Source organism: Sapajus apella, unplaced genomic scaffold (genome assembly GCF_009761245.1).
Source record: "Sapajus apella isolate SASKATOON/1434 unplaced genomic scaffold, GSC_monkey_1.0 scaffold122, whole genome shotgun sequence".
Lineage (NCBI taxonomy): Eukaryota > Metazoa > Chordata > Mammalia > Primates > Cebidae > Sapajus > Sapajus apella.
In genome coordinates this window covers 21349-46710 of record NW_022437062.1, presented here as the reverse complement: position 1 = coordinate 46710, position 25362 = coordinate 21349, and the positions used below count along the sequence as shown (strand labels likewise).

Genomic DNA, 25362 nt, shown 5'->3' with positions numbered 1-25362 from the left:
AAAACCGGAATCAAGGGTCAGAACTTTTTGGTAAACCACAATACTGTTTAGGTTATCAAATTCAATGCCTTCTTCCTCTGAAGTCCTGCAAATCTCCAGTAAAGCACCACAAACTGACGAATATTCCAGCTATTTCTCTCTCCAGTCCGCTAGCTCCATTTCCCAATAATATCCATCTTCTCGAGCTTCCTCAGCTCCTTCACCTTCATGAGGCCTGGAAAGCACCCGGCTCCAGGAATGTGAGTCGGAGGCTCAGAGCGACCCTAAGTGCCAAAAGCCGACGTTCAGACACTGCGGAAAACAAACCACAAAAGATCTAAGGCTCAGGGATGAAGGTAGGTAGCCGCGGGCCCGCAGGAGGTGCATGCCGGGAGATGCAGTCCCGAGCCGACGCGTTACCTCTTGGGAGTTGTAGTCTTTGATCTGGTAAACATAAAACGGTTTCTGTAGACACCTGAGAGAAAAAAATAAAAAAAGTAAAAAGATAAAACGGCAACTCGGATAAGTCTTCCTCCCCGACCCCCTCAACCCACGCCCCACCCGCGAGGGACTGTGGTAGGAGTAGGGGCGTTGCTGTGGTTGGCCTCGAACTCCCAGGCTCAGGTGGTTCTCTCGCCTCTACGTCCCGAGTAGCTGGGACTACAGGCGTGAGTCACTGCGTCCGGCATAACGTTTGAATTAGTCCTCGTGCAAAAAGGGAAGAGGGCGGTCCGTAACCTCGCGTAAGTTCGAGCTCTCGCGATCCCGTCTTGCCCTGGGGCGCAGGGCTGAAGCGGTGAGAAGGCGGATCCAGGAGGCGGGGAGACGTTACGCCGACGCGGGCGTGACCCCCGGCCGAGAAGCTTTGGCGGGAATTCTGAAAGCTGCTGGCAGAGGGCAGACAGCAGCCAGAGACCGATCCCTAACGAGAGCGCAGCGCTTGCCGAGGCGCGCAGCTGGGAGCTGAAACTCGCCTGGGTTGTGCGCAGAAGGCTGCGGCAAGCGAGTAGAGAAGTGGGGCGCAACCTAGGGGCGTTGGGGTCCGCGCGGGTCGCGCGCGTGCTAGGCCCACAGGCTGAAGTTGGAGCGAGCAGCGCTGCGGGCCGAGGTGAGTGTGAGGCGCAGGCCGGGGCCTCCACAGCCGCGGCTCGTGCTCGTCCACCTGGGTGCGAGCCGGCTCGTTACTCAGCGGCGGCTGGTGGGGCCTTCGCGCGCAGTGTGAAACCTGGACGTGGCAGGGCGTGTCGGCGCCCGACCGACCCTCAGCTGCTGGGGCGAAAACACAGTGGACCCCAGGCTTTAGAGCTAGGGGAGAAACAGTAGAAACGTCATTGCCAACACCCATTTTATGGGCTTGGTCGAGGAGTCCGAGAGCAGAGCCGTGTAGCCACAGCTGTTTGATATCATCGCCAGGGCTTCCGGATTCCTGGTCTTTCCATTACAGCACGGTATAATGGAAAGTTGGAGGTTGCTTAGAAAGTACTCAACCTCCAATTGCCAAAAAAAAAAAAAATGTCATTTGATGCAGAAAACCATTTACGTGACGCCTAGAGAATGTTCTCAAGTGAGGTTTGGGTGTTTTGTTTTGTTTTGTTTTTGTTTGTGTTTTTTTGAGATGATGTCACCCTCTGTCGTCCAGGCTGGAGTGCAGTGGCCCGAGCACGGCCCACTGCAACCTCCGCCTCCTGGGTTCAAGCGCTTCTCCTGCCTCAGCCTCCCAAGTAGCTGGAATTACAGGCGCGCGCCACCACGCCCGGCTAATTTTTTGTATTTTTTGTAGAGACGGGGGTTCTATTGACCATGTTGGTCAAGTTGGTCTCGAACTCCTGACCTCAGGTTATCCATCCGCCTCGGCCTCCCAAAGTGCTGGGATTACATTGTGAGGCACTGCATACTGGTTTCTAATGCGATTATGTCCCTTGTTTTTGAATTTTATATACAAATATATCAGGAGTGTTATTGTTTCACATGGTTGCCAATACGATATTTTTCAGTCTTATTAAATTTTAACTCTTTTGCTGGGTACACAGTAATGTCTCATTATGATTTTGATTTTCCTGATTACTGATTAGGTTGGGCATTTCTTCATGTGTTTTTGGCCATTTGGATATCTTCTGTGATGTGCTTGTTAAAATCTCTTGCCTCATTTTCTGTTGAATTGTCTTTTACTGATTTGAAGTTCTTTATATTCTGGTTATCAGGCCTCAGCGATGTTTGTGCTAAATGTTTTCTCCTCTGCTGCAGTTTGACTTACCATTCTCTTAGTAGTGTCCTTGGATGAATAGAGGTGCTGAATTTGAATGTAGTCAGGCCAGGCGCCATGGCTCATGCCTGTAATCCCAGCAGTTTGGGAGGCTGAGGTGGATGACCAGGTCAGGAATTCAAGACCAAGAACCCCAAAGGTGGAGGTTGCAGTGAGCCGAGATCGAGCCACTGCACTCCAGCCTGGGCAACAGAGCCAGACTCTGTCTCAAAATAAATAAATAAATAAATAAAATAAAAAATAAATGTAGTTCAGTTTTCAGCCTTTCCTCTTTGGCTAGTGCATTATATATCCAACTTCATGAAAACTTTTTCTGTCCCAAGGGTGTGAAAATATTATCCTATATTCTGAAAACTTTGATTTATCGCTTACATTTAGATTGGGTGGAATCTATTAATAAATGAGAAATTGATTTTTGTCTGTAGTATGAGAAAGGGACAAAGTTCATTTTTCTCTCTAAGGCTATTCAATCAACCCAGCACTACTTAAATTGAAAAAAACCGTCCCTTCCCCATTATTCTGCAGTACTGTATTCATAAATTATGAAGGGAAATATTTAAATTGCACTGATGTGATTCTTGGCTGGGTGCAGTAGTGGCTCATGCCTGTAATCCCAGCACTTTGGGAGGCTGAGGTGGATGGGTCACCTGAGGTCAGGAGTTCGAGACTAGCCTAGCCAACATAGTGAAACCCCATCTCTATTAAAAATACAAAAATTAGCCAGGTGTGGTGGCGTGCGCCTGTAATCCTAGCTACTTGGGAGGCTGAAGCAGGAGAAGCGCTTGAACCCAGGAGGTGGAGGTTGTGGGTAACAAGTGGGAAATTCAATCTCTAAATAAATAAATGAATAAGTAGCGTTGAAGTAATTCTTTTTCTTTTCTTTCTTTTTTTTCTTTTTTTTTTTTTTTGAGTCAAAGTCTTGCTCTGTTGCCCAGGCTGGAGTGCAGCGGTATGATCTCAGCTTACTGCAGCCTCCACCTCCTGGGCTCAAGCAATTCTCCTGCCTCAGCCTCCCAAGTAGCTGGGATTACAGGCGTGTGCCACCAAGCTCAGCTAATTTTTTTAATTTTTAGAGGAAATCCGCCTACCTCAGCCTCCCAAAATGCTGGGATTACAGGTGTGAGCCACAGTACCAGCCAAGGTGATATTTCAATACATATGTACATTGTATAATGAATGATCAAATCAATTCAGTTCAAACGCTTGTCATTTCTCTTTGTGGTGAGAACATTCAAAATACTCTTTCTGGTTATTTTGAAGTATACATTACATTACTGTGCATTGTAGTCACCCAGCTGTGAATGAAATAGAACACTAGAATTTATTCCTCTTGTCTAACTGAAACTTTGTGCCTGTTGACCAACCTCTCTCCTTCCCACTGCCCCTCTAACGGCTGTGTTCTCAGTCCCTGGTTACCAGTCTTCTATTTGCTCCTTGTATGTGATCAACTTTTTTTTTTTTTTTTAAGACACAGTCTTGCTCTATTGCCAGGCTGGAGTGCAGTGGCATGATCTCAGTTCACTGCAATCTCCTCCTCTCAGGTTCAAGCCATTCTCCTGCCTCAGCCTCCTGAGTAGCTGAGATTACAGGCTCATACCACCACACCCAGCTAATTTTTGTATTTTTAGTAGAGACAGGGTTTCACCATGTTGACTAGGATGGTTTTGATCTCTTGACCTTGTGATTTGCCCACCTCGGCCTCCCAAAGTGCTGGGATTACAGGCATGAGCCGCTGCGCCCGGCCAAGATCAACTTTTTCAGATTGTGCATATGAGTGAGATCATGCAGTATTTGTCTGCAAACACATTTATAATGTATAATGGGGTATACAGAAATAAAAAAGACTTGGCCTCCACTCTCTTTTTTTTTTTTTTTCTTCACTATTTCCAGTAATGGCTATAAGCAAGGCCTCCACACTCGAGGACTATAAAGCAGGAGAACAGGGAGGCATAATAAGAGAATGGCCTTGGCTCTTCCTAAAGTCTTTCCGATACAACTAGCTAGATAGAAGATGAAGAGATAGATGCACCTTATTTCTCTAGTGTTTATACTGATAAGCATTTGTATTTTTCAGTAATGGCAATGCAGATGCAGCTTGAAGCAAATGCAGATACTTCAGTGGAAGAAGAAAGCTTTGGCCCACAACCTGTTTCACGGTTAGAGGTATGTGCTGAGTTGCTAATTTTGGAATTATATACTAGATTCTTCTATCTAGAGGAAAGTATTACAATCTTTACATAAACTATAGGTTTACTACCAAGATCAAGACCCAGATTAGACTTTTCAGAAATGTTGTCAAGAATCTTGTGGAAAAGCTGAAGATTGTTGCTAAATACGTCCAACAGGGCGTCTTCCTTTGTTAACAATTCTCTTCCTACTTTATCATTTTTATTTTTGAGAGCTGGACTGTCAGCAACTAAGGCCTAGGATCCCATGGTGGAATCTCTGTGCTGTTTTTTGGGTTGTTTTTAAGAAATGGGTCTTACTGTGTTGGCCAGGTTGGTCTTGAACTCCTAGCCTCAACCTCCCAAAGTACTAGGATTACAGGCATGAGCCATCATGCCTGGCCAAAGCATCCTGTGCTATTTGCGCTAAGTATGAAAGTGCTGTGCTGACTTTGACAGCACATATACTAGAATTGGAACCAAGCAGAGAAGATTAGCATGGTCCCTGCCCAAGGATGACATGCAAATTTGTGAAACAGTCAGTATTTAAAAAAAAAAAAAAAAAGGAAGTGCTGTTCCGGGAATTACAGTGGCCTGGACCAGTTGTGCAAGGAAGAGAGGGGAGGACCATCTCTTCATTGATCTAGATTATGCTGTGAGCTGTCATTGGCAGGGAGAAGGGTATGGGGTTGTTATAGTATAAGAGACAAGCTCCAATTCAGGATTCTGCACAAGAACATTAAGCACCAGAGCTGAGGCCTTACTCTGTTTCTGCCCATTATATAGAGAATGCCCTGTGAGTGCAGCTGCTTCGGGCTGAGATAGGTAGGGGGGAAAGCAGAGAAAGACTTGATTCTTCTCTTTATGCATATTTCCCATCGCCAACTAATCTTCAAGACTCTAGAAGTTAGGAGTGCAAAAGGCTTATTTAAAAAAAAAAATTCAAGAAGTTCCTTAAATTGATTTGTGATAAACATTTGAAAGTTCAGAGTCATAACTTTTGGTGCCATGAACGTCCTTATACTAACACATGCATATTGCTTATCGCCTAAATATTCATAGCAGACATGGCTTCTGTTGGCAAGCTTTCCTCTTGTAAATTCTCCCAAACCCCAAATACATCCACATTTCCCTACTAACTCATGTTTTCTCACAAATTATGGTTTTGGGTGGCGAATGAAACCAAAGCCGACTTGAATATAGGAAGAAAGAGGTATCTTTGGTGGTTTGTTTTGAGAAGTGGTATAAAAGTCTCTGACAAAAAGTAGTTTTCCTCACTCTTTTTTTATTTTATTTATTTTTATTTTTATTTTTTAAAGATGGCGTTTCTCCATGATGGCCAGGCTGGTCTTGAACTCCTGACCTCAGGTGATCCACCTCAGCCTCCCAAAGTGCTAGGATTACAGGCATGAGCCACCGTGCCCGGCCTCAGTTTTCCTCACTCTTTTTTTTTTTTTTTTTTGAGACGGAGTCTTGCTCTGTCACCAGGCTGGAGTGCAGTGGTGCAATCCCCGCTCACTGCAACCTCCGCCTCCTGGGTTCAAGTGATTCGTCTGCCTCAGCCTCCCGAGTAGCTGGGACCACAGGCGTGTGCCACCACGCTCGGCTAATTTTTGTATTTTTAGTAGAGACGGGGTTTCACCGTGTTGGCCAGGATGGTCTTGATCTCTTGACCTCGTGATCCGCCCACCTAGGCCTCCCAAAGTGCTGGGATTACAGGCGTGAGCCACCGCGCCCAGCCAAGAATTCTTTTTAATATACATGGCATAGTGCTAGTTTAAAATTACTGATTTTGATGATGAAAAAGTTGTTACTTTGTTATTTAGTACCTCATACATAGGGCTCATTTTTCAGCTTTTGCATATAATACAGTAGGCTCCCTATATCCCTGGATTCTGCATCAGGAAATTGAACAAACTACATATGAAAAATTCAATCAACTTCATATTAAAAAAAAAGGTATACAGGAGGATGTCCATAGGCTATATGCAGATAATATGCCATTTTATATAAGGTACTTGAGCATTCTTGGATTTTATTATCTACTCGGGGTTCTGGAAGCAACTTCCCATCTCCCCACCCCAGGATTTAGGGACAGTTGTATTATAAGTCTTTATGCACCTCTGTGAAGTATGTAGGACACATATCATCTGTGTTAGATTAGAGAACTAAAGCTTAAATTTATTTATGGTTTTCTTCATTTGCAGCAGTGTGGCATAAATGCCAATGATGTGAAAAAATTGGAAGAAGCTGGATTCCATACTGTGGAGGCTGTTGCCTATGCACCAAAGAAGGAGCTAATAAATATTAAGGGAATTAGTGAAGCCAAAGCTGATAAAATTCTGGTAAGTACTGCTTATTTGACCAAGGGAGGTATTAGCGGGAATAGTACAAAAGGAAATGTAGTGAAAGACTTCTTCCTTCCATCTCTCATTCTTCTGTTATCTTGTTTTCCTTTCCAGGGGTGACTGTTACCTCTGTTTCTTTTTTTGTTGTGGAGACATGTTCTCGCTCTCTCATCCAGGTTGGATGGAGTGCAGTGGTGCCATCTCAGCTCACTGCAGCCTTCGCCTCCCAAGCTCAAGAGATCCTTTCACCTCAGCCTCCCAAGTACCTGGGACTACAGGCACATGCCATCATGCTGGGCTAGTCTTGAACACCCGAGCTCAGGCGATTCACCTGTCTCAGCCTCCCAAAGTGCTGGGATTACAGGTGTGAGTCACTGCGCCTGGCCTATTTATTTTTGTAGCTTCATGTAGTTCTTTAATATCCATAGTTCCCCATGGTTACATTTTGTTTTATGAACTTATTCCTTCAGTATTTATATAGTTATACAGTTTTGCTACCTTTGCCCTTGACATTTTGTATAATATAAAGCAAATATTTATTTATATAATTGTATTTTTAAATATCAATTACTATTAACGTTAGAGAAATTTATTGGATTACTCAAATGAGTATTTGTTGAAGTGGTTGGTTAATCGGAAATAAGAGTTCTGAGTTCCTAACATAGTAATTTTGTTAAACGATTGTGATATTGATGGCTGCGTGTGGTGGCTCATGTCTGTAATCCTGGTACTTTGGAAGGCCGAGGCGGGTGGATCACAAGGTCAGGAGATCAAGACCAGCCTACTCAAGATGGTGAAACCCCCGTCTCTACTAAAAATACCAAAGAGAAAAAAAAAAAAAAAAGATTGTGATATTGACTAAGCCAGTAGGAGCCCCTAAAGTCTTTCTGTTATCACTTTTTGGGCATCAGTTTTTGTTAATGAACAAATGCTAACAGGATCTTTACTTTTGCCTTGTGAGATCTTGGGTTCAGAAATCAAGTCAGTTCTAGGCTTCTATGAACACAAAATTACAAACCTAGAATATGAGGTTTGAGACGCAAAATGATATAGACATACGTGTCTTCACTTTTAGATATTTTATGTTAGTTTCTGTTCTGTAAAAATTATGATTATATTGTTTGTTTTCCTTTTTTAAAAAATTTATTTTTGGCCGGGCACGGTGGCTCACGCCTGTAATTCTAGCGCTTTGAGAGGCTGAGGTGGGTGGATCATCTGAGGTCAGGAGTTCAAGACCAGCCTGGCCATCATGGTGAAACCCCATCTTAAAAATATATATATATTTTGGCCGGGCGCGGTGGCTCAAGCCTATAATCCCAGCACTTTGGGAGGCCGAGGCGGGTGGATCACGAGGTCAAGAGATCGAGACCATCCTGGTCAACATGGTGAAACCCCGTCTCTACTAAAAATACAAAAAAATTAGCTGGGCATGGTGGCGTGTGCCTGTAATCCCAGCTACTCAGGAGGCTGAGGCAGGAGAATTGCCTGAACCCAGGAGGCGGAGGTTGCGGTGAGCCGAGATCGCGCCATTGCACTCCAGCCTGGGTAACAAGAGCGAGCCTCCGCCCCAAAAAAAAAAAAAATATGAGACAGAGTTTCGCTCTTGTTACCCAGGCTGGAGTGCAATGGCGCGATCTCACCTCACTGCAACCTCCGTCTCCTGGGTTCAGGCGATTCTCCTGCCTCAGCCTCCCGAGTAGCTGGGATTACAGGCACGCACCACCACGCCCGGCTAATTTTTTGTATTTTTAGTAGAGATGGGGTTTCTCCATGTTGGTCAGGCTGGTCTCACTCCTGACCTAGGGTAATCTGCCTGCCTCAGCCTCCCAGAGTGCTGGGATTACAGGAGTGAGCCACCGCACCTGGTTTTTTTTTTTTGGACACAGAGTCTCGCTCTGTCACCTAGGCTGGAGTGCAATGGTGCCATCTCTGCTCAGCTCATTGCAACCTCTGCTTCCCGGGTTCAGGTGGTTGTCCTACCTCAGCCTCCCGAGTAGCTGGGATTACAGGTGCCCACCACCACACCTGGCTAATTTTTGTACTTTTATTAGAGACAGGATTTCACCATGTTCCCCAGACTGGTCTCAAACTCCTGGCCTCAAGCAGTCCACCCGCCTCAGCCTCCCAAAGTGTTGAGATTATGGGTGCCAACCACTGCGCCCACCTTTTAAAAAAAAAAAAGTGAGAGAGACAGAGTCTGACCCTTTGCCCAGGCTGGAGTGCAACGGCATGATCATAGCTGATTGCAGCTTCAAACTGCGAAGCTCAAGGAATTCTCCTCAGCCCCTTGAATAGTTTGGATGACAGGTACATGCCGCTAGCTTGACCATTTCTACCACTTTTGTCTTTGCTGCTACATTCTCCTTCTGTTTTTCGCCAAAAGAAGTAGTCTGTATTCCCTGAGTTCCCATGCCTATTTTGTTAATACATATGTTACCTATCACATCTACTTGTACTTTAGTTATTTTGTATAGCTTATCTTCCTGATTAAATTGTAAGCCCTGTGAAGGTAAGAATCAGTTCATCTTTTTCTCCATATCCTTCGAAGTCCCTAGGACTATGTTTTATGCAGAGTAAGTGTCTAGTATGTGTTTTTTGCACTGAATTGACAGTGAGTATATGAATCGACCAGGCTAGTCTCAAAACCCTGGCCTCAGGTAGTCCGCCCACCTCGGCCTCCCAAAGTACTAGAATTACAGGCATTAGCTACTGCACATGGCCCTGCAATGAATTTTTAAATGAAATATTAAGTATATAGAAAAGTTTAGAGAATAAATTTGCATTGATTTTTCAGCTGTTTGTTGATTTTTTTTTCATGGAAAATTTTAAAATCATAAAAGTTTAATCTTTTTACTTTCTATGAGTCTATTTAGATTTTCTTGAGTGAGTTTTGGTAGTTTAGCTTTCTATGAATTTGCTTATTTCATCTAAGTTATCTAACTTATTGAGATCAAAGGGTTTCCTTGTACTACTTTTTATTTCCATAAGGTCAGTAGTAGTGTCCTCTGTTTCATTCTTGATTTTAGTAATTTGAGTCTTTTCTTTTTTTCTTGGTTAGTGCAGCTGAAAGCTTGTCAATTTTTTTGATATTTTCAAAGAACTAGCTTTTGTGTTCATCGATTTTTTTTGTCTGTTTGTTTGTTTTGGAGACAGAGTCTTGCTCTTTTGCCAGGTGCCAGGCTGGAGTGCAGTGGCGAAATCTCGGCTCATTGCAACCTCCACCTCCCAGGTTCAAGCAATTCTCCTGCCTCAGCCTCCCGAGTAGCTGGGACTACAGGCGCATGCCACCATGCCCATCTAATTTTTGTATTTTAGCAGAGACGGGGCTTCACCATGTTGGCCAGGATGGTCTCGATCTCTTGACCTCATGATCTGCCCACCTCGGCCTTCCAAAGTGCTGTGCTTACAAGCATGAGCCACCATGCCTGGCCGGGTTCATTGATTTTTCTGTATTATTCTCTCCTCTACTCAGTAGTTTCTAGCCTAACCTGTATTATTTCTATTCTTCTGCTCGCTTTGTTTTCTTTGTTCTTTGGAAGGTTAGGTTATGATTTATCTTTTTTGTTTTTAGAGGCAGAATTTTGTTCTGTCATCTACGTTGGAGTGCAGTGGTGTGATCATAGCTCACCACAGCCTCCCAGCTCCTGGCTCAAACAAACCTTTCACCAGCCTCTCAAGTAGCTAGGACCACAGGTACCCAGCACCATGGCCTTCTAATTTTAAAACATTTTTAGAGACAGGGTCCCACTTTGTTGCTCAGGCTGTCTCAAACTTGTGGCTTCCAGCAATCCAGCCACCTTGACCTCCCAAAGTGCTGGGATTACAGGCGTGAGCCGCCACACCCAGCTTTCTTCTCTAATATAGCTATGAATTTCTCTTTAAGCACTGCTTTTGTTGGATCCCATAAGTTTCAATATATCTTCATTTTCATTCATTGCAAAAGTATTTTCTGATTTCCCCTGTCATTTCTTTTTTTTTTTTTTTTTGAGACAGAGTTTCACTCTTGTTACCCAGGCTGGAGTGCAATGGTGGGATCTCGGCTCACCGCAACCACCGCCTCCTGGGTTCAAGCAATTCTCCCGCCTCGGCCTCCCCTAGTAGCTGGGACTAAGGCGCGTGCCACCATGCCCAGCTAATTTTTGTATTTTTAGTAGAGACAGGGTTTCACCATGTTGACCAGGATGGTCTCGATCTCTTGACCTCGTGATTCACCCGCCTCGGCCTCCGAAAGTGCTGGGATTATAGGTGTGGGCCACCGCGCCCGGCCTCCCCTGTCATTTCTTAGACTTTTTAGTTATTTAGGAGTGTGTGGCTTTATTTTTGCATATTTGTGAGTGCATTTATTTTTCAATTTTAGAATTAACCTATAGTGCTATTATAGAACACTTATTTATAATTACAAAATAGGAAGTGAATGTTCTCAACCAGACAGTGTGAAAAAAAAGGTACAGCTGATTGAGGTGGGGAAGTAGCCATGGAGAGAGAATAGATGAAAGGGCAAATGTCCTCATTTTACAAAGTAGGAAGTTAAGAGATAGAGTGGTTGATGGAGCAGGAAATGAATGTGTACTGTATTGTTATTTTTGTTATAAATTGGACAAAACACATATATATGGATCTATAATGGTTTTTTTTTTTTTTTTTTTTTTTTTTTTTTTTGAGAGGGATTTTTTCTCATTTTACCCAGGCTGGAGTGCAATGGCGCAATCTCGGCTCACCGCAACCTCCGCCTCCTGGGTTCAGGCAATTCTCCTGCCTCAGCCTCCTGAGTAGCTGGGATTACAGGCATGCACCACCATGCCCAGCTAATGTTTTGTATTTTTAGTAGAGACGGGGTTTCACCATGTTGACCAGGATGGTCTCGATCTCTTGACCTCGTGATCCACCCGCCTCGGCCTCCCAAAGTGCTGGGATTACAGGCTTGAGCCACCGTGCCCGGCCTATAATAGTTTTTAAAACTATATTAATATATTACCTTGAATTGGCAATTAAAGAATTGATCTTCATGGAGTCTGTGAATTAGATTATCCTTTTTTTTGGACATTCTTTCTTTTTTTTTAGACAGAATCTCGCTCTGGTGCCCAGGCTGGAGTGCAGTGGTGCTATCTTGGCTCACTGCAATCTCCACCTCCTGTGGGAGGTTCAAGTGATTCTCCTGCCTCAGCCTCCCAAGTAGCTGGGAGTACAGGCGTGTGCCACCATGCCCGGCTAATTTTTTGTATTTTTGGTAGAGACGGGGTTTCACCATCTTGGTCAGGCTGATCTCGAACTCCTGACCTCATGATTCACCCACCTCAGCCTCCCAAAGTGCTGGGATTACAGGCGTGAGCCACTGCGCCCAGCCATTTTTTATGATTTTCTTTTTTTTCTTTTTTTTTTTTGAGACAGAGTTTCGCTCTTGTTACCCAGGCTGGAGTGCAATGGCGCAATCTCGGTTCACCGCAACCTCCGCCTCCTGGGTTCAGGCAATTCTCCTGCCTCAGCCTCCTCAGCAGCTGGGATTATAGGCACGCACCACCATGCCCAGCTAATTTTTTGTAGTTTTAGTAGAGACGGGGTTTCAACCATGTTGACCAGGATGGTCTCGATCTCTTGACCTCGTGATCCACCCGCCTCGGCCTCCCAAAGTGCTGGAATTATAGGCGTGAGCCACCGCGCCTGGCCTATGATTTTCTAAATAGAACTCGGCCTGGTATTTTTGTTAGATGTTTTCTCTTCCCATTGTATACCTGATTCTTGTTTTACTAGTGTATATGTGTATATATGTATATATGTATATATATATACATATACACACACACACACACACACACACACACACACACACACACACTCTCACATTATAGCCCTTTAGATCACTCTGGTAAGGAATATTGTTTTGTTGATTTAACATTTCTTATTTTTCCCAGGCTGAAGCAGCCAAATTAGTTCCAATGGGTTTCACCACTGCAACTGAATTCCACCAAAGGCGGTCAGAGATCATACAGATTACTACTGGCTCTAAAGAGCTTGACAAACTACTTCAAGGTATAGTAATCCCTTATCCTATGTTGTGAACCCTAGTTAGGAAAGCTTCCAGGTTATAGATAAAAACTGAAATATTTGGGTAGCATTTACTTGTTAGGTATGATTAAGAGATAAAGGAAGGCTGGTTGAGGTGGCTCACGCCTATAATCCCAGCACTTTGGGAGGTTGACGTGGGCAGATCACCCGAGGTCGGGAGTTTGAGACCAGCCTGACCAACATGGAGAAACCCCACCTCTACTAAAAATATAAAATTAGCCAGGAGTGGTGGTGCATGCCTATTACATAATCCCAGCTACTCGGGGGGCTAAGGCAGGAGAATCACTTGAACCTGGGAGGTGGAGGTTTCGGTGAGCCAAGATCATCCTGTTGCATTCCAGCGTGGGCAATAAGAGTAAACTCTGTCTCCAAAAAAAAAAATAAAAATAAAAAAAGAAAGAGAGATAAAGGAAGTGTCTACATTGAAGAAGTAAGACTGCTGCAAGTTGGGACCTTATTTATGGAGTTCTAAAATTATCTGCAAATTAAATAATTTAGTCTCCATTTAATGTTACATTAAGAGAGTAAGCGCCCTTTGCTTAAGTAACTATAATTTTCACCTACTCTATCACAAGGTTGAAAACCTTATCAATGGTTAAAGCATTCCATGTTTGAATACTACTCATTGTGTAGTACACACTAATCTTCAAGACTTTAAGGAAAACTATAAAGCTTTTAACCTTATTTAAAAAAAAAAAAATTGTTTATTTATTTTTGAGACAGGGTCTTACTCTGACACCCAGGCTGGAATGCAGTGGCATGGTCTCAGCTGACAGCAACCTCTGCTTCCTGGACTCAAGTGAATCCTCTAGCCTCAGTCTCCCCAGGGCTAGCACTATACTCATTTACTACCTGGCTAATTTTCTTTTTCTTTTCTTTTGTGTTTTTTTGAAGTAGGGCTTCACTGTGTTGCCCAGGCTGGTCTCAGAATCCTGAGCTCAAGCCATCTCCCTGTCTTAGCCTCCCAAAGTGCTGGAATTACAGGCTTAAGCCACCTTACCCAGTCCAACGTCAGTTTTCTTTTCTTTTCTTTTTTTTTTTTTTTTGAGATAGAGTCTCACTTGGTCACCAGGCTGAAGCGCAGTGGCACGATCTTGGCTCACTGCAACCTCCTACTACCTGGTTCAAGCGATTATCCTGCCTCAGCCTCCCAAGTAGCTGGGATTATAAGCGTGCACCACCACGCCCAGCTAATTTTTGTATTTTTAGTAGAGACGGGGTTTCATCACGTTGGCCAGGATGGTCTTGATCTCCTGACCTTGTGATCTATCTGCCTCAGCCTCCCAAAGTGCTGGGATTACAGGCGTGAACCACTGTGCCCAGCCAGTTTTCTTTCTTTCTTTTTTTTTTTTTTTTGAGTCTCGCTCTGTTACCCAGGCTGGAGTGCAGTGGTGTGATCTCAGTACACTGAAACCTCTGCTGCTTGGGTTCAAGCGATTCTTCTGCCTCAATCTCCCAAGTAGCTGGGACTACAGGCGCATGCTACCACGCCCGGCTAATTTTGTATTTTAGTAGAGATGAGGTTTTACCATGTTGGCTAGGTTGATCTTGAACTCCGGACCTCAGATGATCCGCCTGCCTCAGTCCCCCAAAGTGTTGGGATTAAAGGTGTGAGCCTCTGCACCCGGCCCCCAATGTCAGTTTTCTAATATCAGTACTGTACTGTCATTATGCGAGATGTTAACATTGGCAAAGGCTAGGTGCATAGAACCTCCCTGTGTTTTTTTTTTTTTTTTTTTTTTTTTAATTTTTAAAATTTTTATTTTGTTGAGAAGGAGTCTCACTCTGTCACCCAGGCTGGAATGCAGTGGTACCATCTCGGCTCACTGCAACCTCCACCCCCCAGGTTCAAACGATTCTCCTGCCTCAGACTCCTGAGTAGCTGGGATTACAGGCACCCATCACCACATCCAGCTAAGTTTTATATTTTTAGTAGAGACAAGTTTTCACCACGTTGTCTAGCTGGTCTCAAACTCCTGACCTCAGATGATCCCTCTGCCTTTGCCTCCCAAAGTGCTGGGATGACAGGTGTGAACCTCCATCCCCGGCCTTATTTGCAACTTTCTGTAAATCTATTATTATTATTATTATTATTTTAATCTTTTTTTAAAAATTCATTTTAAAAAAGCCTACGGCACTGAGTATTCCCAGGCGGTCTCCCATTTAAGTACTAACCAGGCCTGACCCTGCTTTGCTTCCAAGATCAGACGAGATTGGGCGCGTTGAGTTTGGTATGGCTGTAGACTGTTATTTTTTTTGAGATAAGAGTTTTACTCTTGTGTCCCAGGCTGGAGTGCAATGGCGTGATCTCAGCTCACTGCAACCTCCACTTCCTGGGAACTCAATTCTGTCTCAGCCTCCCTAGTAGCTGGGATTACAGGCATGTGCCACCATGCCCAGCTAATTGTGTATTTTTAGTAGACATGTTTAGTTTCTCCATGTTGGTCAGGTTGGTCTCGAACTCCCGACCTCAGGTGATCTGCCCACCTCGGCCTCTCAGAGTCCTGAGATTACAGGCGTGAGCCCCCACGCAGGGCCAATCTATAATTATTTTAAAATATTTTTGTTTGTTTGTTTGTTTATCTGTTTTGAGACAGCGTCTCACTCTGTCACCCAGGCTGGAGTGTAGTGGTGTGATCTCAGCTCACTGCAACTTCCACCTCCCAGGCTCAAGTCATCCTCCCACCTTAGCCTCCTGAGTAGCTGGGACTACAGGTATCCATCATCATGGCTGGCGAATTTTTATATTTTTGGTAGAGACAGGGCTTCAGAATGTTGCCCAGGCTTGTTTTGAACTGCTGAATTAAGGCACTCCACCCACTTCAGCTTTCTAAAGTGCTGGCATTACAGGCATGAGCCACCATGGCTAGCCTCAAAATACATTTTTTAAAAATTACTGCTTGTTGGAAATTAAATTTTTAATTTATGTAAACATCTTTCTGATGATCTCCAAGAACATTTCTGTGACTATCATTTCTTTTTTTTTTTTTTTTTGAGACGGAGTTTCGCTCTTGTTACCCAGGCTGGAGTGCAATGGCGCGATCTCGGCTCACCGCAACCTCCGCCTCCTGGGTTCAAGCAATTGTGACTATCATTTCTAAACATTTGTATTATGCTGAGAGGTATTTCTTATTGTTCTTTTAGGTGGAATTGAGACTGGATCTATCACAGAAATGTTTGGAGAATTCCGAACTGGGAAGACCCAGATCTGTCATACACTGGCTGTCACCTGCCAGGTGAGCTCTTGGGGCTATAGCTCATCAAATAAGCGATCAATACTTGAATCCTGCTATTTGCAAGCATTAGTTAGGATGGCCATAAAACATACTTTCTCTGTCCTCAAGAATCTTATAGCTGTTAGTAGTTATAAGATAGACTCCTACTGCAAAATTCTTGCATGTCAAAACTCTTCCAGATCATTGATCTTCTTTCAGACACATTGATTTCAAATACTTTTCTGCCACTAGGCCTTTGCTGTCTTACTTGCCGCCTTTTTTTTTTTTTTTTTTTTTTTTTTGTTTTGTTTTGTTTTGTTTTGAGGCAGAGTCTCACTCTGTCACCCAGGCTGGAGTGCAGTAGCACGATCTCGGCTCACTCCAACCTGCACCTCCCCGGTTCAAGTGATTTTCCTTCATCAGCCTCCTGAGTAGCTGGGATTACAGGTGCCTACCACCATGCCCGGCTAATTTTTGTATTTTTAGTAGAGATGGAGTTTCATCATGTTAGGTAGTCTGGTTTCAAACTCCTGGCCTCAATTGATCTGCCTGCCTTGGCCTCTCAAAGTGCTGGGATTACAGGTGTGAGCCACAGCCTCCATCTTCTTTATTATTCTAGATTTTATGATTCATCAGTAAAGTAATTCTCTTGCAGATAGCCTCAGTTTACATACCCAGTTGAGATCCCAACCTTAGATGAAATTCATCTGTCTTCTTAGTGTCTGTACTCAAATAGCTGATTTTGCTGGAGAAAAATCATACCATAAAGCTGACTGACTTCACTTTAAATTCAAGATGACAGGCGGGGCGTGGTGGCTTATGCCTGTAATCCCAGCACTTTGGGAGGCTGAGGTGGGTGGATCACTTGAGGTCAGGAGTTCGATACCAGCCTGGCCAACATGGTGAAATCCTGTCTGTACTAAAAATAAAAAAAATTGCCGGGCGCGGTGGCTCAAGCCTGTAATCCCAGCACTTTGGGAGGCCGAGGCGGGCGGATCACAAGGTCAAGAGATCAAGACCATCCTGGTCAACATGGTGAAACCCCGTCTCTACTAAAGCTACAAAAAATTAGCTGGGCATGGTGTCGCGTGCCTGTAATCCCAGCTACTCAGGAGGCTGAGGCAGGAGAATTGCCTGAACCCAGGAGGCGGAGGTTGCGGTGAGCCGAGATCGCGCCATTGCACTCCAGCCTGGGCAACAAGAGCGAAACTCCGTCTCAAAAAAAAAAAAAAAAAAAAAAAAAATTAGCCAGGTGTACTGGCACATGTCTGTAATCCCAGCTACTTGGGAGGCTGAGGCACTGCAACCTGGGAGGTGGAGGTTGCAGTGAGCTGAGATTAAGCTATTGCACCCCAGCCTAGGCAAAGAGGCAACACTCTGTTTAAAAAAAATTCAAGATGACAAAACTTTAGATTAACATTCAAGACTTCTTGGCAAGTCTACTTTCTCCATTTAAGTGTACTTTACCACTTAGGTATTTCATACCTTGACTTCTCTTATCTTTATGCTCCTCTTCAACCCTCATTCTCAGCCAGTAACCTAACCTCCTCTTGGCATCAAATCTAAATCCACCTACATTTGTGCCCATCTTTTTTTATCTTAGGTTACAATGGACAAAGTGACCCTTTTCTTCTGAAAGGCCCATTCTATCAATATGATTTGGTTACCATCTCCTGCTACCTTCTCAAGGACTCTACTCTTTCCATTTTCTGTTGTACTTCTCTATGAAATTATCCTCATCAGTATACAAATAAACCTAGTGTCTCCTCCATTAGGAAAAAACTTTCCCTGGACTCCTTCAGTTTCATTTTGCTTTACTTATGTTCCCATTGGTGGGTGGATTTGGAAACAGACACGTGGGTTAAATATTTGCCCGATACATTGTATTTAATTAGTAAATAGTGGAATCAAACCAGACCTTAGAGATTGTGCTCTTAAAACTTCCTAAGAGACCAGGCATGGTAGTTCATGCCTGTAATCCCAGTACTTTGGGAAGCCAAAGTGGGAGGATCGCTTGAGGCCAGGAGTTTGAGACCAGCCTGGGTAACATAGTGAGACCCTGTTTCTATATTTTTAAAAAATTGAAAATACTAACCTAGCGTGATGGTGTGCACTTGTGGTCCTAGCTACTCAAGACGCTGAGTGGGGAGAATCTCTTGAAGCCAGGAGGTCAGGGATCCCAGTGACTGGGATCATGCCATTTCATGTTTTCTGTTGTATTGCTAATGCTTAAGACAGTGCTTGGCACTCAGTAAACAATAAAATGCTTGAATGAGTGGAGATAATAGATGTTCAGAAACATGCCTGATATATAAAATGAATGCTATAGAGGAAATGGGTTAGCTGTTTAAGGAAGAAAAAGGGGTAACTTCACCGTAGAGTTACCGTGAAATACTTTATGGATAAAGATACTGGACCAGACTTCCAAAGAATGCTAAATTTGGGAAGAAAGGAAATTAAAAGCATTAACCGTACAGAATGGGATGGACAGAGGATGGGAAGGCATAAGTTATAGGGAAAAGACAATAAGCAAGCTCATTTACCTGGTTCAGGGTATGTGTAGAAAAGTTGTAGGAGATGACCTTTAAAAAGATGCATCAAGCTGGACATGATAGCTCATACCTATAATCCCAGCACTTTGGGAGGCAAAGTAAGGGGATTGTTTGAGTTCATGAGTTCGAGACCAGCCTGGGCAACATGACAAAACTCCATCTCTACAAATAATATAAAAATTAGCCAGATGTGGTGGCCTGTGCCTATAGTGCCAGCTACTTGGGAGGTACAGGTGGGAGGATTGCTTGAGCCCAGGAGGCCAAGGTTGCCATAAGCCAAGATTGCACCACCATTCTCCAGCCTGGGCAACAGAGCGAGACTCAGTCTATGTCTCAAAAAAAAAAAAAAAAAAAAAATCAAGACCCTATTTCAGAAAGTTTTGGGCATGGTAAGAAGTTTAAGCTTGATTTTGTGGAGAGTAAGTATTAACTGGTCAAGACTAAACTAGGATAGTGACACTAAAGAGATGTAGGGAAAAGATATTGTAAAGGGCAGCACTTAATGACTGACAATAAAAAATACACCTCAGCCCAACAATGTATTACAGTAATTTAGTAAACCTAAAAAGTGTTTGGGAGAGGGAGACATTTTTGTTGGAAACACGAGTTCAGGTTTAAAGATGACAGGTTTGAGGTGACAAACTCCAAGCAAAAATTTTTAGCAGTATTGAGAAATGTGGAACTAAGTCACACAGAGAAGTAACAATGGAATCTGGAAATGAAAGATACATGAAAAAAGGAGGGAGTAGGATATAGAAGAGAAAGCTACCAAACTTTCACCTTGTCTGCAACTTCAGAGATAGGGGGAGCCCTTTTTCCTTGTCTAAGTTGGTCCTAATATTTTCTGGCTTTAAGGATGTGCTGCATGAGTGGCCAGTTCACCGAGTACCCTGGAACCTGGCCCATGCCTGTGGACCAACTCTTCTGTTACAATCTTTTGAAGCTTTATTATAATTTGAGTTATTTTGAAGAACATGGCATTATTTTAATCTAGATAGATTAGACCCACTTCTACCATGAACACAACTTACTGTTGGAATTCAAGAACAGGGGAAACAAAAACTGACTTATATCAGTATTATAGAAGAGGCTTCCTAGTGTTTTTCTATCCTCAGAACTCTCTTGAGTCTTTTTATGTTTGTTTGTTGTTTTTGCATTTTTTTAAATTGCATTTTAGGTTTTGGGGTACATGTGAAGAACATGCAAGATTGTTGCATAGGTACACACGTGGCAGTGTGATTTGCTGCCTTCCTCCCCTTCACCTATATCTGGCATTTCTCCCCATGCTATCTCTCCCCAACTCCCCATCCTCTGCTGTCCCTCCCCTATTTCCCCCCAACAGACCCTAGTGTGTAGTGCCCCCCTCCCTGTGTCCATGTATTCTCATTGTTCAACACCCGCCTATGAGTGAGAACATGCAGTGTTTGATTTTCTGCTCTTGTGTCAGTTTGCTGAGAATGATGGTTTCCAGGTTCATCCATGTCCCTACAAAGGACATGAACTCATCGTTTTTGATGGCTGCATAATATTCCATGGTGTATATGTGCCACATTTTCCCTGTCCAGTCTATCATCGATGGGCATTTGGGTTGGCTCCAGGTCTTTGCTCTTGTAAACTGTGCTGCAGTGAACATTTGTGTGCATGTGTCCTTATAGTAGAACGATTTATAATCCTTTGGATATATACCCAGTAATGGGATTGCTGGGTCAAATGGAATTTCTATTTCTAGGTCCTTGAGGAATCGCCAAACTCTCTTCCACTACGGTTGAACTAATTTACACTCCCACCAACAGTGTAAAAGTGTTCCTATTTCTCCACATCCTCTCCAGCATCTGTTGTCTCCAGATTTTTTAATGATCGCCATTCTAACTCACGTGAGATGGTATCTCAATGTAGTTTTGATTTGCATTTCTCTAATGACCAGTGATGATGAGCATTTTTTCATGTTTGTTGGCCTCATGTATGTCTTCTTTTGTAAAGTATCTGTTCATATCCTTTGCCCACTTTTGAATGGGCTTGTTTTTTTCTTGTAAATCTGTTTTAGTTCTTTGTAAATTCTGGATATAAGCGCTTTATCAGATGAGTAAATTGCAAAAATTCTTTCCCATTCTGTTGGTTGCCGATTCACTCTAATGACTGTTTCTTTTTTGCCGTGCAGAAGCTGCGGAGTTTGATTAGGTCCCATTTGTGTATTTTGGCTTTTGTTGCCAATGCTTTTGGTGTTTTGGTCATGAAGTCCTTGCCTTCGCCTATGTCCTGAATGGTTTTGCCTAGATTTTCTTCTAGGGTTTTTATGGTGTTAGGTCTTATGTTTAAGTCTTTAATCTATCTGGAGTTAATTTTAGTGTAAGGTGTCAGGAAGGATCCAGTTTCTGCTTTCTGTACATGGCTAGCCAGTTTTCCTAACACCATTTATTAAACAGGGAATCCTTTCCCCATTGCTTGTTTTTGTCAGGTTTGTCAAAGATCAGATGCTTGTGGATATGTTGTGTTGCCTCCGAGGCCTCTGTTCTGTTCCATTGGTCTATATGTCTGTTTTGGTACCAGTGCCATGCTATTTTGATTACTGTAGCCCTGTAGTATAGTTTGAAGTCCAGTAGTGTGATGTGTCCCGCTTTGTTCTTTTTGCTTAGAATTGACTTGTTTATGTGGGCTCTCTTTTGGTTTCATATGAAGTTTAAGGTGTTTTTTTCCAGTTCTGTGAAGAAGGTCATTGGTAGCTTGATGGAGATAGCGTTGAATCTGTAAATTACTTTGGGCCGTATGGCCATTTTCACGATATTGATGTTTGTTTGTTTGTTTGTTATTTTTTTGAGACGGAATCTCGCTCTGTCACCCAGTATGGAGTGCAGTGGTGTGATCTCAACTCATTGCAACCTCCGCCTCCCAGGTTCAAGCAATTCTTCTGGCTTAGCCTCCCGAATACCTAGGATTTTAGACACCTGCCACCATGCCTAACTAATTTTTGTATTTTTAGTAGACACGGGGCTTCATCTTGTTGACCAGGCTGGTCTCAAACTCCTGACCTCAGGTGATCCACCCGCCCCAGCCTCCCAAAGTGCTGGGATTACAGGCTCCAACTACCATGCCTGGCATGAGTTCTTTTTGTTTGTTTGTTTGTTTGTTTGTTTGAGACAGAGTCTCACTCTGTCATCAGGCACCAGGCTGGAGTGCAGTGGCTCGATCTCGGCTCACTGCAACCTCCACCTCCCGGGTTCAAGCAATTCTCCTGCCTCAGCCTCCTGAGTAGCTGGGACTACAGGTGTGTGCCACCACGCCCAGCTAATTTTTTTGTGTTTTTAGTAGAGACGGGGTTTCACCATGTTGACCAGGATGGTCTTGATCTCTTGACCTCGTGATCTGCCTGCCTCGGCCTCCCAAAGTGCTGGGATTACAGGCGTGAGCCACCGCGCCCGGCATGAGTTCTTATCCTCTCAGAAAAATAGCAGTAGTTTTTAGAACTCAGTTATAGATTTAGATGTCCAATATAAATTATTTTCTTTTGTGTTTTTTCTTGTAAATCAAGTTAAGAACTATCCTTCATAATTTACTCTGAATTTTTTTTCTACTGTCTTGATGGAGTTATAACACTCTGAATTTATTTATTTATTTATTGAGATGGAACCTCACTCTGCAACTCCACTTCCTTGGTTCAAGCAATTCTCCTGTCTCAACCTCCTAAATAGCTGTAATTATAGGCGCCTGCCACCACATAAGGCTAATTTTCTTAGTATTTATAGTGGAGACGGGGTTTCACATGTTTTCCAGGCTGGTTTCTAACTCCTGACCTCAACTGATCTGCCTGCCTTGGCCTCCTAAAGTGCTAGGATTATAGGCATGAACCACCTTGCCTGGCCAGTGTACTCTGAATTTAAATTATACTTTATTAAAAATGTTTATTACATTGATGTAATGCTGTGTTATAGTTAAAGATGGTAAGTGTCATTAAAAACGTGGATTTTGAAGGCCAGGTATAGTGGCTCCAGTTTATAATCCCAATACTTTGGGGGGCCAGGGCGGTCAGATTGCTTCAGCCCAGGAGTTTGAGACCAGCCTGAGCAACACAGCAAACCTAATCTCTATAAATAATTTTTTTTTTTTTTTTTTTTTTTTAAGGCAGGGTTTCGCCATGTTGGTCAGGCTGGTCTTGAACTCCAGACCTCAGGTGATCCGCCCGCCTTGGCTTCCGAAGTGCTTGGATTACAGGCGTGAGCCACCATGCCCGGCCTATAAGTAATTTTTTTAAAAAGCCAGGTGTGGTGGCTTGAGCCTGGGAGGTTGAGGCTGCAGTGAGCTGATTATGCCATTACACTCCAGCCTAGGCAACAGAGCCAGACCCTATCCTAAAAAAAAAAGGAAAAAGTTGTGGATTTTATTGGGGCTCTGTGTCCTGCATGGTAAACCATATGCAAGAAATGAGAAAATCAGCCTTATCATATTAGTCGCTGCAGAGACTACTTTTTTTTTTTTTTTTTTTTTAAGTTGGAGTCTCGATTTGTCGTACAGGCTGGAGTGCAGTGGTGTGATCTAGGCCTCCGCCTCCTGGGTTCGAGCAGTTCTCCTGTCTCAGCCTCCTGAGTAGCTGGGACTACAGGTGCACACCACTACGCCTAGCTAATTTTTGTATTTTTAGTAGAGAGGGGATTTCACCATATTGATCAGGCTGGTCTCAAACTCCTGACCTTAGGTCATCCACCCACCTTGGCCTTCCAAAGTGCTGGGATTACAGGAGTCAGTCACTGTGCCTGACTTTTTGATGTCATTTTAATTGTTTCTTTCTTTCTTTGCTTCACTAATATTTTCTTTGCAGACGAAAATGTTACCAAATGTTTTATGAGACAGCCAAGTTAGCATTTCAGTATTGAGCAGACCTAATCCATTGTTAACTCTCCTCAGAAATGAATTCTTGTTTTGAGATGAGGTCTCACTATGTTGACCAGGTTGTTCTAGAACTCCTGAGCACAGGCCGTCCTCCCACCCAGCTTCTCACTTAGCTGGGATTACATGCGCATGCCTCTGTACCCATCTCCTCATAATAATTAGAAAGAGTTTTCGGGGAGGGATGTGGGAGGGTGCTTAGGAGACCTTTTATGATAATAAGGGAGGGACGTTGGGAAGAGGAAGAGGAAGTTATAGAAGCTATAGCTATTGCCTGAGCTCCATTAGACATTTGATAGCTAAAGCAAAATAGAGCTGTTTAAAATAGCACTCTTACATAGGTCATTTAACATGATGTGTGACCTTTTTAAATAGAAATGTTTTCCCATGTTGTTTTGACAGGTACTCATGTAGAATAAATATTTAGACTACAGTACACAATATCCATAGTCGGCATGGCAACTCAGCATAGCATGCTGATGCTCCAAAGTTGTACAAATACAATCCTAACCTGAGAATGTTTATTAAGTAGTCAGATAACGTCTGTCAGCAATAAACTAAAGCAAAATTCTCAAGTAAACATAGCTTGTCTGTTAAAATATCATTTGTAGATGGCTAAACAACTGTAGATCGTTAATTTTTTAAAGAAAAATGCTAATTAAGTAATAATAGAAAAGATTACATTTCATCAGCCTAAGAGCTAGAACCAGGGATATAGAGAGGATATTAGACTATCACTTAAATCTAAACATTTTCTATTCTCATTTGTTCAGATTTTCTCAGTTTAATAAAGTAAAACCCTGCTATGTGTTAGATCGCTGTATAATAGAAAAGTTAAGAAGTTGAGAGCTACAGTTAGGTTACAAAATGAATAGTCCAGGCTTATTCAAAGTACTACAGTAATTTTAGAATTCTGGGCTGGGCATGGTGGCTCACGCTTGTAAATCCAGAAATTTAGAGGCTGAAGCCGGAGAATTGCTTGAACCCAGGAGTTCAGATGAGACTGGGCAATATGGTGAGACCCCATCTTAATTTAAAAAAATACAAAAAAATTCTGAGAAGACAATTTAACATAAGTACCAATTTTAAAAACATATGCCCTTTGACAGAAAATTTGTCTCACAGAACATTTCACATATACGCAAAGATAAATGTACAAAGAATTTATACTCAAGCGTCATTAAAATGGTAAAAGTTAGAAACAAACTGCATCACTATGAAATGGGAAGAAGTGTTAAATTACGGTCCTAAGCAGTTATTATTATGAACAGCTAACCTGGTGGTATCTCAGTCCAATAACAGAAGATGGCTATGATGGCTCTGAGAGGGCAAGGTGGAAAGGGCCAAATCAACTAGAGAACAGAGCATGCAGTCCATCCCCGAGCTTACCCTGGGAGCTTGTCACTATCCTGTTGTCAGTCTACCTACCTATGCCCAATCATCTGTGGCCTTTCTTTTGCCAAGGAAGTCTATTCAATTGGGAAATAATTTCCTGTCATGGTAGCACTTAATATTAGCCAGAGGTGGGAGAATGGGGAACTTCATTTATCTTATTTCCTGGTGACTTAGCCCACAGAGTGTTAATATTTCCTCCTTCCCAAGAAACTGAGGCAGCTTCTGCTCTTTGTCCTCTTGGCTACTGGTTCCTATTCTTTCTTTACTTCAAGACCCTCTTTTATTGTATATGTGTCCTTTGCTCCTTCCATGGATTTCCCTGATGTGAAATATTTTACCTGCCAAATAATAACATAATTCTTTTCTTACCAAATTAACAAAGCCTTCCATAACTGTATACACTAAAGTCAGTGCCCTAAAGGTTGAGGAAATCATGCCTTCAGAGTGTACTGTGCTAAACACTTTACATGAATTATTTTATTTAGGTTTTAAAACAATCCCATA

At 43.0% G+C, this 25362-nt stretch overlaps 1 protein-coding gene, 1 non-coding gene and 1 pseudogene across 3 annotated transcripts in view; 2 read left to right on the top strand and 1 right to left on the bottom strand.

Moving 5' to 3' along the window:
* The first annotated feature begins 333 nt into the window (after window positions 1-333).
* The window catches only part of RAD51 (RAD51 recombinase), a 38682-nt gene continuing 13653 nt past the window's right edge, over window positions 334-25362 (top strand). Inside the window, exons 1-6 of one of the 2 annotated variants that reach the window (XM_032261125.1) lie at window positions 334-360; window positions 1067-1087; window positions 4317-4405; window positions 6615-6752; window positions 12665-12782; window positions 15963-16054. In XM_032261125.1, coding sequence (XP_032117016.1) covers window positions 4319-4405; window positions 6615-6752; window positions 12665-12782; window positions 15963-16054 — 435 coding nt within the window. In that variant the 5' untranslated portion in view covers window positions 334-360; window positions 1067-1087; window positions 4317-4318. Of the gene's footprint in view, window positions 361-768; window positions 1088-4316; window positions 4406-6614; window positions 6753-12664; window positions 12783-15962; window positions 16055-25362 lie in introns of those variants that run through there. The other variant, XM_032261124.1, reaches the window with a different exon arrangement.
* LOC116538821 lies at window positions 4851-4957 on the top strand. The gene has a single exon (XR_004263794.1). It is a non-coding gene; the product is annotated as a U6 spliceosomal RNA (small nuclear RNA).
* LOC116538824 lies at window positions 14945-15063 on the bottom strand (annotated as a pseudogene).